This window comes from Netta rufina (genome assembly GCF_964035555.1).
Source record: "Netta rufina genome assembly, chromosome: 4".
Classification (NCBI taxonomy): Eukaryota; Metazoa; Chordata; class Aves; order Anseriformes; family Anatidae; genus Netta; species Netta rufina.
The window spans coordinates 48,569,104-48,585,593 of record NC_140127.1 but is presented as its reverse complement, the minus strand read 5'-3'; the positions used below and the strand labels follow the sequence as shown (position 1 = coordinate 48,585,593).

The 16,490-nt window shown below is 37.9% G+C and overlaps 1 protein-coding gene across 1 annotated transcript; it reads left to right on the top strand.

Annotated features, from left to right (window-relative positions):
- Positions 1-10,512: 10,512 nt before the first annotated feature.
- EXOC1L (exocyst complex component 1 like) lies at positions 10,513-16,266 on the top strand (the record flags this gene model as incomplete). The annotated part of the gene is made up of 3 exons (XM_084285443.1): positions 10,513-10,633; positions 13,973-14,103; positions 16,003-16,266. 3 exons carry the CDS (start codon positions 10,513-10,515, stop codon positions 16,264-16,266), a joined length of 516 nt encoding a protein of 171 aa, XP_084141569.1.
- Between the last annotated feature and the right edge of the window lie 224 nt (positions 16,267-16,490).

The window sequence follows — 16,490 nt, the reverse complement described above, 5'->3', positions numbered from 1 at the left end:
ACTGCTGGTAGAACAAGAAAAAAAAAAAAAAAAAAAGAGAAATGTGGCAAAACCGATCACAGATACAAAAGGGGGTTAAGCAGATTATGGTCTTCCAGTTTGTAAATTAAATAATTAAGAGGCAAAATCTGATAAAAGCCTATAAAATCAAAACCAGATTGGAATTAGAAAGTAACTATTCCCTATTACTTATAATACAAAAACTAGGGGATGTCCAAAGATGTTATCAGATAGCAGGTTTAAAATGAACAAAAGGGAATACTTCTTTTATCCAACATACTAACTGAATTACAGAACTCACTGTCCACAGGATGCTAGGGAGGCCAAAACTATAAATCATTTAAAAATGAAATTAGATGATTTCACAGAAGATAGTTCTGATGGCTACCAAACATAATGGACTGAACACAGCCTCAGGCTTAGAAAGCCTCTAAGACATTGATTGCCAAGAGTTTAGTTGAGTTTATAAAAGACCACTCTACACAGGCCCAACTTTTTTTTTTTTTTTTTTTTTGTAATAATATTCTGTGTCGCAGTCAAGGCAGGATACTGAAAATCAGGGGAAATCTCAATTTTGATCTACTGTGGCTATTTTATCTTCCTGGTATTAGAGCTACTGATACTATGTGCTATGTATTCTTGCTATGGAGAATACATACACATTAAATTATCAGCCAGGTTATCTGTAAAATAATCACTGGTATTGAATAATAGATCTCTTCCAGCATGAAACAGTCTAGGTTGAACATTGCCCATCGCACTGTTGGACTCCTGCCAATGTATCCAGAAAACAAAAGGTGTGCAAAAAGTCAATACTCAAATAAAATAAAGGGCTTGAACATTTATGTATGTGCTTCATTTTATGTACAAGAACAGTTAATCCAATGAGATTATGAATAAGATTCATGGGTAAGAAGCTGGAGGGGACCCAAGCAAAGCAATGAAAAACTAATATACACCAAGGAAACAGTAGCACATGTGTTGCTGTGTGTACATTATTTAAAACGTACATTTATAATTTAAACCATCATAATAATCTGCAACATTCTAGCCTAGAAAACATGCCATCTGCATTTGTACAAAATGCGCAAGTGCAAGCAATCACTATTCCCGCACATCTAATTTTTCCATCTCTTGGTTAATATTACTGAAAAACAATGCAAAGCAGCTGTCCCTAAGGGGCATTGAGTAAGTCAAAATTTATGAAAACAGGCAGCTAAAGACATAAATGGTCCCCCGGAGGAAATATGCAGGCAAATATTTTAGACATTTGAAAATCTACGCAAGAGAGAATGCACCCATACCAGTAAAAGCTTCAGTTCAAGCTCTAGTAGAGCACTGCTCCAAATAAAACTGAGGTGTGGATTCTCTGGTGTCCAATAAGACATTAATTATGATCAAAACTTTTCCTGTGGTTAGGAAATTCACAGCAGCTCTCATGAGCTTGGTCTGATGTCTAAGCAGGGAATAGCTCCCACACAGATGTTGTGCAGCTCTGTTACAAAATCAAGCAGATACCAGGCAGGAGCTCTTTGGAAACCAAGTTTAATTAGTTCCAGATTTAATTAATTATTTAATTAGTTCAATGGAATGACTTGATTCTGAAATGTTTTTATATTTGGCGGACACTGTGAAATTTCACTATCCTGCTACAATGTGTTTAAATTGTGGGAGGGTAGGTAAGGAATTCATTTGTTATTTTTGTTCACTGTTGTTTACAGACCATTGGAAAAATGCACCAAATGTAATAAAATGAAATTAAAAAAAAAAAAAAAAAAAAGTTGGCAGTCTCTAGCTTGGATTGACTAAACAGTGAAATTGAATAGATCTTCTAATCAAAATGACAAATTTATGGATATTTTATACCTCATGACAAAAGTAAGTGATGCTGTCTGCCCTTTCTACCCGCTTATCTTTTGGTGAAAACATTTTTAAAGGTGACAGACTTGAACAGTTTTGATTCTCAAGAGGCAGAATAACAGAACAATTGTATTTATAACCCTAATGCACTGTGGATACAAGTTTTACTAGACTTCTGTACCAATTACTCATACAGTCACAGCGTTTGGATTTTGTGCTATTGCCTCATGATTCAATCAGTGTTTTTTCCACAATTAAACATTAGCCATTTATTTGCAATTTTCATATAATATTTTGCTGTGTCACTTTGCATTCATATCTTCAACTTGAAAGACCCATTCAAGTTGTTTCTAAAACTTCATTTAGATAATAACTAATTCAAAAAGTCTACATAAACTAGTGTTTAGTAAAGACGTTACCATAAATCCAGGTACCTGACTTTCAGCCTATACTGCTTGTGGTAGAAATAGAGGTGTCATTGCCCCTTAACTGTACAGCACCTGGATTTCCCACTGCCAATGTTATCAAAATAAGCCTATGTTTATTCCAGGATTTGGTGTATATCAGTGAGTGGAAAAGCATAGAACCCTTTCAAGCCCTTATTTTCTGGTAGCAGAAAGGGGAGCACTTGAGTTCACCAAATATAAAATGCACTACAAAAAGGATTTTACCAGTGTTATTCTGTATGACTGGCTTTAGACAGCAAACCAGAAGGACATTAGCAACAATACTATCTGAATTTGAATAAGTTAACATATGACATCAAATGCAACTTGTACACACTAAGGAAAAAAGCTAGAATGCCTGATGTTGTTCAAGCTAATGTGGCCAACAAATCTGTTCCCATTTATAATAATGATATTGACTTTAATATATTTGAAATAAAGATTATAGAACTGAGATAACTGTTTAACTACTAAATTGGAAGTTCAGGCTTCTTACAGAAAAGAGGGCCTTGTTTGTGAGTACTTTTCTAGTTTTAATTCTTACTGATGTACTTGCTCTGATGGAAACAAAGTAATTACAGCATAATTAACAGCTTCCGTGAAGATGCTATGTGAAACTAGCTGGGCTTTTAAAGACATCTCTTAGCAAAAACAAATGAAGTTTTAAAGGTCTTTGCTAGAGAACCCAGAGCTGTACAGACTACTCTGTAGGAAAAGTTGTTCAACTTTTGCAGCAACTTTTCCAATAGCAATATAAAATATGTTCAGAGAATTTCCTCCTGAAGAGTGATTTCACAGATATCTCTGTTTTCACACAGCAAATGCTGCAGGTGCAACAGACCTTCCAATGGACAGGACTTGTGATTTTCTGATGACACAGCACCAGGCAATCAGTGCATCGCTAACTGATTTGGTTCAATGCCATCAGCAGTGTCCACTTACCAGCAGAGATGAACCATGACAAATCATGGACAGGGGCCTGGTCTGCACTTCTGTGGGGCTAGGATCTAGCTATGTCTTCAAAGTCTTCATCCAGATCTTTACCAAGATGCTAACAGAAAGGAAAATAATTAACGGTATTGTGATGGCTGTTTACAGAATGAGAGAAAGGGAGACTATGAAACATAAAAATATGAAAATGCTAGCTATAGATATAAGTGGCATTAGCTGATTGAAAAGGATTGCTCAGGCAGTCAAGACCTCTCCCTGCTGATAGAAGGGAAATGGTTTAGGTGGTGCAAGTGTAACCCCGGTTGTGAACTGAGGCATGGCAGAGACAGAAAGGGATTGGCCCACACTTTTCCAATTTTTGCGCCGTAATCTCTAGTTCTACATGAAAATTCTGACAAGAAAAGAGATGAAACACCCTGTAGTTTTATTTTATTGAACTTACCATTAACATACAGATTTTTAATTATGAGGTGAAACATAAGAACTAAAGACCAAGAAAAAAAAATATAATGAATCCAAGCTTTCATCAACAAATGCTCCTAAGTCAAAAACGCAGAATTTTGGCCATGACACCTACCTATTATTTTCCTGGATGCCCTGCATCAAATCATGCTCATTTCATTGCACCCAGAGAGCCCTGAAGAGGTCAGTTGGGGAAGGCAAACAGCAGGGGATTGAGTTCTTTAAGTGCTGCAATTTGGTATGCAACGTATGAGACATTCTGCCCACTGTAGCAAGTTGTGACTATGACTAGGAGCAGACCAGACAAATGGCCTACATTGGGTTGATCCTGCCTTGAGAAAAGAAAATGACCTACTACCCTCCTGAGGTTTCTTTGGGACCTGAGTAGTTTCTTCCATGCCCAGGACTCCAACTAAACAGGATGATGCAGAACTGCCACTTGCCTTCATTCTAACAAATTATTTTGGCTCCACAAACAAGAAACTGGAAACTAGTTTACAAACAGATTATGTAATCTGCAAATTCTGGGTCATTACATTTCAGTTAATTATCCCTACACTGAAAACCTACATTTTGTAATTGACCAAAGTTACTCTTTGACAATGCTAGTCCCCTTTGAAAGTATTTGGAGATGTGTCCATCGTTCCTTTACCAGCTTTTTTACATGATGAATTAAATTCACTCTCAACATTTTTGTATTTTATTTCTACTCTAAATGTATTTGACATGAACCTTTTTGAGTAACTGACAGAATAAGAATTATAAATATCTATATAGAATAAAATTTATTTTAAGCCACACAACTGTCAGATGTGCTCATCCCCTAGATACACCATCCACACAAATTATGTATCTGTATAGATTCCCGACTCTTTATGAATTTTTAAAAAATGGATTAGATATCCAGCAGAAGCTTATAGTGTTTTAAGAGTGCTTTGCATCACGTTGGTGTATTGATTTTAAATATAAATCCACATTAATCTGAAGTAATTGACTATCTACATTAATAATAATGTTCAATTTTCATGAGGGAAGAGAATGGTTCTTGTGCCAAGACAAATGAAATTTATTACTAGAGACTACAAAGGTAGAGATAGAAATCACTATTAAAAAGTATGAAGAGGCTTTTGAAAGAATATCTATTGCAGTTGCTCTAGGTAACTCCTCAAGAAAGCTGTGTTTATTAAAAAAAAATTCAAGCACGAGAGAACATAAAAAGGCCAACTGGGTTGGCTTCACAACCTAATTTGCTTTGAATGTATTTATCAAGATCCTTACCGACTTCTTGGTCAACATTTCTCTCTACCGTGCTTTCTACCCTGAACTTTTATAAGACATCCTTCCAAGAGTTGCTGGTTTTAACACAAGTGCCAAAATCCTGAGCTTAGCCTTCAAAAGTTTCCAGCTCTCTGAAGATTAACAATTGTTTGTATGCCTAGACTTGAAAAAGATTTTTTTTACTTTTTTTACTACATTTTTTTTTTTTTGTACTTTACTACCATCTTTAGGATTTTACCTCCACAAAGAAAATTCTATGACACCGAATGGGTTACATCTGAATAACAAAGTGTGGAATCCATCACGCTGTTAATTAAATATGGCTTCAATTCATTAATACATTATTATGTGCTTTGCTGAACACAAACCTAAACTCTTATTATGTAAGTTAATTTACCTGAGGTCCTACTTTTTAGCTCATACATATATAAAAATTAACATTTGTTAATTCTTCGTAGAATTGCTTCCTGCATATGTTTTATATTTCAAAACATGCTTTTAAATTTCATCCATAAACCAGCATCTGGTTACTGTTTTATGATAAACAGGTATGCAGTTTCTGTTTAAAGGAAAGCTTTGGCTGGAATGGTGGCATGCTGTGCTAACATTTATCCAAATGATGGTCACGACTACATTTTGAGGATGATAAAACACAACGCTCTGTATAAACTTGGCAAATTTGAGCTCTAGTCAAATAAAATCTCAAACTCCTTCCTTCTAAGAAAAGAATAGTACTACTTTTTCTAAATAGAGTGATTACATTATACCACTAGAGAAACCAATGATGTTTGAGTTTTAGTATTCTTTACCAGAACCGATGAGATCTTAAGTCATCCTCTGTCTGAGCATCCATATACCCTGAAGTTGGTACAGCACTTTTTTAATGGGATCCCAAAAGGAATTCAGGAGAAAAGTAGATCTGCAAAAACATTTTAACCAACTCTCCAGCATGTATTTCTATGCTTCTGTTTGAAAACTGAGTAAACAACTCAAGCCATACATCACCGAATAGCCCTTTTGCATGAAACAGTGTTATCTCTATTGCCTCTTACAGTTTTCAGTACAACTTAACTACTTTTATGCTTCACTGCACAGTGAATTTTATTGGCATAGCTATCAAAATGTGAATAAGTTGCCAGAACGAGGAGTCAGATCATCTATAAATGTCAGCAGGAAAGCACGCCTGAGAAAAGTAAATCATTAATACCATGAAAAGTAATGACTGTTTGGAATTATTTTTTTGAAGTCAGCTCAGAAACCTTTCTTTACAGCCAGATCGCTGAAGAATGTTTTTTCAAAATTTCCATTTTATACTTTAAGACCTCATCTCAGATGTAAAAAAAAAAAAAAAAAAAAAGAAGACCAGAGCCCTAAAGCTGTGAAGAATACTTACAGACAATTAACTAAACATTAAGTGAGAAAGCCATGCCTGGCCGAAACCTCAAACAGAAACAGCTATAGCAATGTAAATCCTCATTTCACTAAAATGGTAAATTATGTTTTTCAACCTATAGGGATCCTCTGCAGATCTGAGAGATTATTCTGCATGTTTTATTTTCCTTCCTCCTTTTTGTTTTATAACATTGCCAAGTAAGGAACAAGGGGAAAGATGCTCCGGTGAACAGTGCTTTATAAGGGTGTGGTTCTTTCTAGGAATTTGAGATGTGAGAATAAAGGTAAGCATCCAGAGTACTTCAGCATGCAGAATACTGAATTCCCATCTGTCTTGAGCAGAGCAAGTGATCTCTTCTCCATGCCTTATCCCAGTTGCTTGGTTTAATAACTGAATGTAGGTGGCGGGCCCTTCAGGCCACCGGTAGGTTTACTTGCCCTGTCCAGCCCCATCCACAACTCCCACCACCCACAGCTGCTAGTGCCCCAGGTGAACTGGTCCCAGCCCCTGTCTGAGCCCTTTGCCCTTTTCTGTCCCTGTTATTCTTCTCTTGGACCTGCTTTTTCACCTTGTATTTGCCTGGTGACAATGGGGCTGCTGATGGAACCTGCTATTTTCACAGTCCTGCTCTACTGTCCCAGTGCCGTGCCAGAGAGGGCAATGCCCATGCCAGGGTCACCTTCAGCTCCTGGGTCACCCTTCCTAGGGCAGCTACCCCACTGCTGCTGCTGGCAGTAGGATTTTTTCCTTCCTTAGCAGAAGGCAACAAATTTGTCTCTTATACACTGACTTAGCCCAGCAATTATTTGATTTATAAGACTGTGTTTTAAATGCTTATTCATTTAAATGTTTAAATGCCTATTCATTAAAAATAGTTACAGACACCATTGGTAATCTCTTCATTTCTAAGGATAAAAAGATAGCTAAACCTGGTGACTGTCCTGCTGTTGCAATAATGACTACTCAGAAGCCCACCAAAATCAAATGAAATCTTGTAACTGACTAAATGGGTTTTGGATCAAGCCCCAACATAATCAGTCTGATGTATATACTAATGCACATCGGTAGATCCAAAGGAGTATAAGGACTCATCATAAATATCGTTTCCAAAGCTGTTGAATTGCTTTTTCCGAGAACAGTGTGTCTGAGAAACAATAAAGATTAGAAGTAGGGAGATTTATCCTATTTGAAAGTGCTACTACATCTGGATACAGTAAGGAAAACTGTATTTTCATACAAAAGTTTGCAGGACAGATAGGGCACAGAAAGGAACAGAAGTAATTAGTATTTGGCAGATAGGTCTAAGACAATTCCCTGGTGAACACTTCACTTGTAAAGAGGTCCTTTGTTGACCACTGTGTGCTTGGGGTAGGGGCGCACAGCTTTCAGAAATATCTGTAATTAATCTACCTTGACTGATACAGAGAAATCCAAGTTTTGATTTAAATTTGTTTGTGGCTCTGGTAACAAGATTGGTTTGTTCTGGTTTATGTGTGTACGGCACACATTCATGGGTGGGATTAGCTGAGGTAGGGAAGGCTGACGGGATGCTTGACGCCAGAATGGGAAGTCGGTCCTGGACCATCATTAGTGTGTCCTTGCTGGCTGGGCAAATTACTGCCTAGCTGTTGGCTCTGAGTCACGAACTGTCAGGATTCTAGCTTATGGTATTGTAGCTAAGGTGGAACTGAAATCTCATAGCTCAAATCATCTGCTTAGCCTCTAGGAAACTGTTGCAGCGTAGCCATTTCTATTCAGTAATACTAATACCAGCAAGAAGGCATATTAATGCAGAAGCTCTTAATGGCAGGTTCTGAGTAGGATTAAATCTGAGTCAATTGGAGAGTTTCAAATTGCAGAACAGAGGGATTTCCTGTGATAGTACTGATTTGTGTATGCTTCTGCATACTTGCTTACACATGTATAGTGGTACTTACCTGCTCTCAGCTAAACTTTAGCTTTGTGTATGAAATATGTGTTATTTTTTGCATGAGTCATCTAAAAAGAGCCACTTAATCCTTAAAAAGTATGTTTCAGAAGATGAAAGGGAAAAAAAAAAAAAAAGAGAGAGAGAGAGAATAGAAATAATACCAGAAGAAAAATAACAGTGAGAAACAGAACAAAGAAACAGACGAAAGAAGAACTTCTAAGTAGGCAAGAAGCTGTAGATGCTCTTTACCTACTGTGAGAATCATCCTTCAAAATATTTAATATACCAATATACAACCAAGCATGGAGACATAAAAATTGGCTTTCTGCATTCCTGTAGAGGAAGATTCTAAAGCCTACTAAGTCTTATTTCATTTCCACCCAAGTCAGTACAGTAGAAGAGAAGTTGGTGGAAAAAAAATTATTTTGCAAGTCACCTCCAAAACAGGATGGCCATTTCTCCCCAGTGTAATCTAACGATAGAGAAAAGACTGTGAAGTCTATGGTAAATACGAAAAAAAAAAAAAAAAAGACTGCTGCAGGTAATTCCATTACCAGCTGCACGAACACACCAACACTGTGCCATGATTAATTCTGTGCTATGATTCTGTGAACACTGTCCTGTTACTCTCTAAGAGAGGACGGATGAACCAAGAATGAAACAATTCAAGAACAATAGTGAACTACATTTTTTTCCGTTTCTTATTAAAACATTCAACATTAAATTTGCCATTATACCTTTTATGCATATACTCAGAGTGGTTGCTTAATGTAGCATTTGAGAATGCATTAAAGGATATTGCACAAGTAATTTAATATCTATAATATTTTTTTTGCAATGTAATTTGGTTTAGGAGGAGCTACAAAGAAAATAGTTACATCACAGGACAGGATCTTCCAAGTGCTATGTGCATATACCACAGCTCAGAAACAAATCCAGGGGAATCTCTTACCAGAGCCTACACATCTGCTTTCTATTTTTTTTTTTTTTGCTCAGTTTTAACAGGTAGAAATGATTACACTACCATGTAAGTTATCAAAATCTTTTGCTTCTTTTACAAAAGATTTCCAAATATGAAAACTGTAGTTTATCTTCTATAAAAATGACTGTGCTTTAAGAGTACATGCTTGCTGTGGTTTAACCCGGCCAGCAGCTCAGCACCACGCAGCCGTTCACTCACTTCTTCCATGGGATGTGGGAGAGAATCGGAAAAAAGGTAAAACTTGTGGGTTGTGGTAAAGACTGTTTAATAGACAGAAAAGGAAAATAATGATGATAATGATAAAGGGATACCCAAAATAAGTGACGCACAATGCTAACCACCCTCTGACTGATGCCCAGCCCGTCCCTGAGCAGCAGGAGCCCCTGCTCAAAATGCTCCTATGAAAACTGAGGCAAAATGACTTACAGTTTGATCAAACTGTGAAAAATAAAGATTGGAAGAGAATGTCATGCTCTTTTCCCAAGATAAGCTGTTGTGCATATATACTCTTTAAAGAGAAGTGATGAAACGTGTCCTTGTGCCTTGTACTGATAAAATGCATCCCTTAGAGGAACTTTGCTTTCCCACAGTCGAGATGAAAATTCTTTAAGAGCTTTAAGAATTACACGTCTTTCCAAATTCATGGGGCAATAAATAAATAAATAGATAGATCTTCTAGTTTCTTTTCTATCTTTTTCCCATTCACCTCGACAATATGCTTACTATCAATAGCAGAGGGCAATTCTCCCTAACGTTATTTCTACACTATCCTGCCCGATTTCATTTCACTCTATGCCAGTAAAGCACCGTGTACGTTTATGGCACCAATCCCTTCTCCTATATTTGCAAGACCTTTTTTGTTTGTTTGTTTGTTTGTTTGTTTTGTAATGCCCAACTTCTCCGTGCAGCCACAAGTTATTCCAGCAGGAAAAGGCTGGCCCAGGCTGTCTGACACTCCAGGCGCTGCGGGGCGGGGATGGAGATCCGCGGGGCGGGGACGGGGATCCGCGGGGTGGGAGATCCACGGGGCGGGGATGGGCGATCCGCAGCCGGGTCCCGGCGCCCAAACGGGCGGCTGTGGGGCCGGGGCCGCGGCTCTCAGCGATGTCTGCCCCGAGCCCCGGGGCTGCGCAGGCCGGCGCGGCCGGGAGGCGGCGGAGGTGGAGGAGGAGGAGGAGGCTGAGGCTGAAGCTGAAGCTGGTCGGGGACCATGTCCTCGCTGGTGAAGGAGGACTTGACCAAGAGGCTCTTCGGGCCCCGGAGGCTGCGGCTTCAGGAGTTCATCGAGGTGGAGGGCTCGGGAGCGGGGCGCTGCTACCTGTGCGCTGCAGGTACCCGGGGGTGCATGGGGCCGGGAGATCCCCATGGGGCTGGGGGATCTCCTTAGGGTCAGGGGAACCGCTGAGTGCTGAGTCGGAGTGTTATAAGAAAGCATAACGGGTACCTTAGCGGTTTCAGTGGGATTTGGGGAGCTTTTGCACGATCCCTCGTTGGGTTGCGAAGTCCTCACGCTGTCCCAGTCGCCCAAGTAGCTGTGGTTTAACCGGATGCACGGCTGGATCGGGAACAGCGAAAACTGTGATTAAAACAAGAGTGTTGGGATAAAATTAATTAGCCGGCTCTTTGCTAAATCTGATTTCAAGTGCATCTGTTTCTGAAGGCTTTCAGAACGTGGTCTCAGTGAAACCTGAAGCCTTTTTATTATTATTTTTGCAACACTGTAAAAGAGGAGTACTCTCATCCCTAAGTAGTTAGGTTGAAGTGAATGCTTTTTGCAGTCTGTTTCCTCTTGATGTTCAAAATGCACATAGAAGGTAGAAATAATGTATGTATTTGAGACTTTTCTTGGTGATATGGGGTGATGCCAACTATATTCTGTGGTCCTTATGTCTGTAAACATCTGAAGCCTTTAGAATAATTTAATTGTACAGATTATTGGAAATACTGAGCCAGCTTGGTTCCCTGCAACCACGTAATTTTAGTAGAAGAGATTTTGCACTTTAAAACTGTAAAAATGGTTTTAAGAAATGGATTCCTGAGTATTGTAGAGCTTTTCAATGTACAGGAATAGCAACGTGATTCATAGTTTATAAAACAATTCAGTAGAAGGCTGTTCAGATGTGAGTGGCAGAACTAGCAGTTTGCTGCTGTGAAACTTCCAAAGAGGAGGAATAACGTGCTCCACCTTCAAAACCTTTACTCAACATTTCTTTTTAAGGTAGAAAAGAACAAGAAAGCCTCTAATCAGATTAACTGATTGGATGTCACTGAAGACATAAAGGAAAATTTATGTAGAGTGTTAAGAGTGGGATCTCTCCAGTATCCAATATTAAACTCTCATAACATATTGAGGCATAGTCAAGTAAGTGGTGAGCAGAGTGGACACCTGATGCTGAAAGATGGGCTCCATCCATCTGCCAGCAGCTACTGTAATCCACTGTGATTCTCCGGAGCAAACCATGCTGTCTAAAATCTTATCCACAATACATCCTGAGTATAATCTTGTGAATTTCAATTTACCATAACAAAGAAAAATTGGTCAGACTATATAGAGGCAAAACTTTAGAAGTCTATACCTTTTGAAATCTATATTAAAATAAAATCTCAGTGTGGATAACTGAACAATCTTATGTGTGTGCCATATGCCCAACCTTATTTCCCTTCTTTTTTCACAGTAGCAACTCTCAGTTCTTGTATGAAGAAAACATTTCCTTTTGCTAAATGCTTTATAAACCATGGAAGAATGTAAAGCTGAAATACAGCTGTGTTCAGGAATTTTCACAGCTCTGTATTGGTATGCCTGAGGAGGGCGGCAGGGCTAACATCATGTCATCCAGTTGCATAGAGAGACTCTTAAAAACAAGCTCGGTCCATGGAAGATGTTAAGGAATTATTTGTGCTCTATGAGAAGGCATTGTCATATCAATGCCCTCCACAGGAAAAGCTGTGAGAATTTAATGAGTGAAATGGTAGATCTGAGATCATGCCGCATATCAAAAATAATTTTTTCTTTAACTATGTCGACTGAGTGCAAGAACGAGCAATATATCAAAAATGCAGGAAAAGAACAATGTTGTAGGTGAAAATTGTCCAGCCGGGTTTCACCACTGGGCAGAACATGCTCCTGGCCTCATTGTGCTTATTGGAGCAGTTTCTTAACGCATCTGTTCTCTATCCTCATTTCATACAATCTCTGTTCCTACACCAGGGGTGGAGAAGTGGCAGTCTGTGGGTCCTGGAGGTGCCTAGGGTGTCCACTTGTATTTCTGAAAGGACACTGAGCTTTTGGGGTTGGATTTGTTTTCTTTCAACACTGAGGGAGACCACATACTCCTTTACAGGACAGCAAACAAAATGGGGTAAAACTGGAAGTAAGAAGAGAACTTTCTAAGCGTAGCCTAATAGATGTGCTTGCAAATGAAAACCACTGTAACTTCTCCATAGAGATAATACACCAGAGGTCCTCTGATTAAAAGTCATTGAGTAATCATGACAGGTAGGACCAGAAAGATATAAAAACAAGTGGTTGTTTTTTCCCAGCAGGCTGTTTGGGAAGCTATAGGTTGAGAGAATTATGATCAATTTATATATTTTCCTTTATTTTTCTCTGCAGTAGAAAGAAGCTACATCTCCTACATAATCCTTCGTCTTTATTTTGTAGCCTTCTTATAAACAAGTGAGAAGTCAAGGACATCATAACAGGAATAAAACAGTCTAGTTTCAGAATGGATTTTTCAGAAATTCAGGCAGCATTTAGAAATAAAATAATTTTGGTCCTTTGCCTGTAGTATCACGTTATGATGTCAAAATGTTGCTGCCAAATGTAGGTGACATCTCGTATTTACTTACCTCAGGCTACAAGATGGCCTGAGGAAGTTGGTCTGCCCTGAAGTTGTTATGTTGGATGTGCAGATGTTTCAGGCTCCAGTGCTTTTCACCCTAATTATTGTGTTACAGAAGTCTGATCTCTTACAAAGCACTCAATGTAATCAATTAATAATGGTAGTTATTATAAATAATGTCCTCATGCTCTTTTCATTCTAATTTCCTGCCTTAATTGGAAAATAGTAATTTCTACAAAGATACCACTGGGCAACTTGAAGATTTAAGAAATATTTTCAGTGTTGCTTCTGTTAAGTGACATACTTATGTATTTTATAAGGAAATTGAGAGTTTTGTTTTATAAGGAAAAGAGTTTTGTTTAAAAAGTGATGGATATATAATACAACCCCAGAACAGAAGGTGTAGCACGATTCATGTAAATACAGAACCTTGGTAGTGATTCTGCAATTTTTTGACTCCAGCATCACAGAAAGATTCCCCCTCAAAGTAAGTAGGATAAGTGGGTTATCCACATAGATCCAGTGCCAGGATTGTTCTTCATTGCACTGCTAGCGAATTCAAATGAAAGGCTTTAGCACAGCCAAGACTGTCTTTTCACAGGAGGGGGAAGGTAAATCCTCAATCTACTAAATGCTGAGAGGTTTCATAGTCTGAGAACACAGAGCTATTTCTACTAATTGCAAAATAAAACTATTAAGTCCAGCATAGCACTATACAGACCTGCACATCATCATTTAAATTATTATTTAAAATGTAGTGTAAGTCTTTTATTATCAGAACTCTTGGGAAGTGTGTGCTTGCATATCTAAATTATTTTTGTCTTGCAGTGACTAAAAGTGAAGAAGTAGAAATATGTATGGTAAACCACTTTCGAGTGGATCGAGAAGAGAAATATGAAGTAGTTGAAAAGTGGTTTCTGAAAGATCTGGAGATGATTGATGGAAAAGAAGCGGATACTGTAAGTGTTATCTATTATTAAATACATGTATTAGAATATGCTTTTCTTGTGTTGCAATTTGGAATACAAGTATTGAAATGCAATTGGAGTGCATAATCTGGAAAAAAAAATCTGTTTAAAAAACAAAACAAAAAAATCCAAGGAATTTTGAGTCTGTTGTGTGGGAGAGGGTACAGATTTGCACTTTTGGGGCAGGGGCAGGAGAGATTTTTTTGTGTGTGTTGTAATCTTCATCTCTCCTGTTGAGATTTGAAGGACGAGCTGGATGTTTTGTAATTTGCTCATCATAACTTGGAATAAAAGTTCTCCACTGCAGCTCCCAGTATAAATTTGGATTAATCCAATGTAATGTGTACTAGAAAATAATATTTAGTTAAATATTTTTATGGAGGCTGTGCCCCTGCCATTTGAATTTATGAACGTGTTCTTTGTGTGGCAAAGAGGATTTGTGTCAATATGTAAAACATCGTGTAAGTGCATCATTTGGTGTACCAGCTTAGGAAATTGTGCCTCTCTCAGTTAACTGAGATCTCACTCCCATTACTTAGATCAATTAAATATTTGTGTTTGGCTAGATTTATGTGATCATACTGCTAAAAACTTCAGCTAGATTTGCGTGATCTTACTGGTAAAAAAAAAAAAATAATAATCTCTCAGATACAATTACAGAAGGGTTTGAGGCTGCAGTAGTAGGCAACTACTAACCAACACCAAAAGTAGAATCAAATCTTATTTTACAGAAGCTAGAAGAATTTGCTGAGGAGAATATCTTACTGTAGGTAAGACATTTTAACAGTCACCCATGAATAAAAATGTAGTACAGGGAAAAATTGCTTTTTTTACCCCATAAGAGCGTTCAAATGAACATAAAATGGAATTCGGATTATTCTGATATCAAGAGCCCACAATAAAGGTTTCACAGTCTTGATCTAAGGAAAATTAGAGACTCTAGTTGTACTCATTCTATCCTGATGACTGTTCCCCTTCAAAAAACGCTCCCACAGCTCCTACATGGGGAACCAGATGAGCTCTGCAGCAGTCTGCGGTCCTCTGCACATTGCCCTCAAGTTTGAAACTAGGAACCTGGGAGATGGTGGAGGTGAGCTCAGGTTCAAAGTAGCTAAAACTAATAATCTTTTATGTCCTGTCTCCAAATTATCTTGCATCTGGAAATGTTCCTGTCCCTTCCCCAGCCAAGGCAGACAGCAGATTTCCTTTTCACTTGTACACATGAATTTATTTTGGCCTTTTTTTGAAGCGTTTTTTACTAAAATACCCTTCAAAGATGATTCAGCCATCCAGAACTTGGATGATCAAAATCTTATTTTTGGTTATAGAAAAGCCTAAATGAACCTTAAACTCCTGATTACAGGGTGATTGACACTGCTATAAATACTCATAATATTGCTATTCATATCTATAGAATTTAATAGAACTTAGCTGCTGCTAGTATTAATTGTGCCAAGGAGCCTGAAAGCACACAGAATAACAATTTAGGCAGGAAGGGGAATCAATATTCTTCTTCTGACAGGCATATATAGTTATAGTCCAAGGCAAGTGCTTTTCATATAGTGTTTTAGGCAACATGACAAATCAGTTCATTTCAAAACAACCTTGTGTAATCCCAATAAAGTGCAGGGTATCATTTGGCCAAACTCTGAAAGTTTCACTCAGCCAAAATTCCTAATGGCAAAGAATAGCAGCTAATTATAAACTGCTACTTTGTAAAGTTTTAAAAGACCCTTTAGTATGAATGGCAGAAATATGCAAAGTGCATAGCTAATACTTTTTAGTATCCATCAAACTGAGAAAAAGGCCTGAAGGCATCTGAGCAGAGAACATTTGCCATTCTAATGTCTGTAATGCATGTAATAATTTCATTCTCTCTCCATTTTTTAGGATAATCCATATTTTGATATGCACTTCCACAAAGTCTACAGTTTGGAGGCATATAGTTGTGCATCTAAATATACCTTTGCTCGAACACTAAACAAACTGAACAAAATGTATCTCAAAAAGGACTTGAAGATTGTGAATTTTGATGACACCTACCTAAATGATGATTCAATCTGGTCATCCAACAATAGGGATTGCTTAGTACTTATGAGGATATGCTTCTATGCTTCCAACCTTTTATGTCTCTCCCTTTGTCCTTTGTCCTGAAGATGCATTTTGTAATGTTAAAGGCGACTGGTTGACTTTCACTGACCAGCATTTTGTAAATCATCTGTTGAAAAAGACAGCAAGTGATGTGCAGCATCTGCTTCTTAATTTATGTGTATAAGTCCAAAATGGAACATGCTTTTTAGATATATAAATGAATGGTCAATTGCTTGTGTTAGCAGAGTGTTACTGGCAAGTACAAATATATGCAACTATCAGCAAAG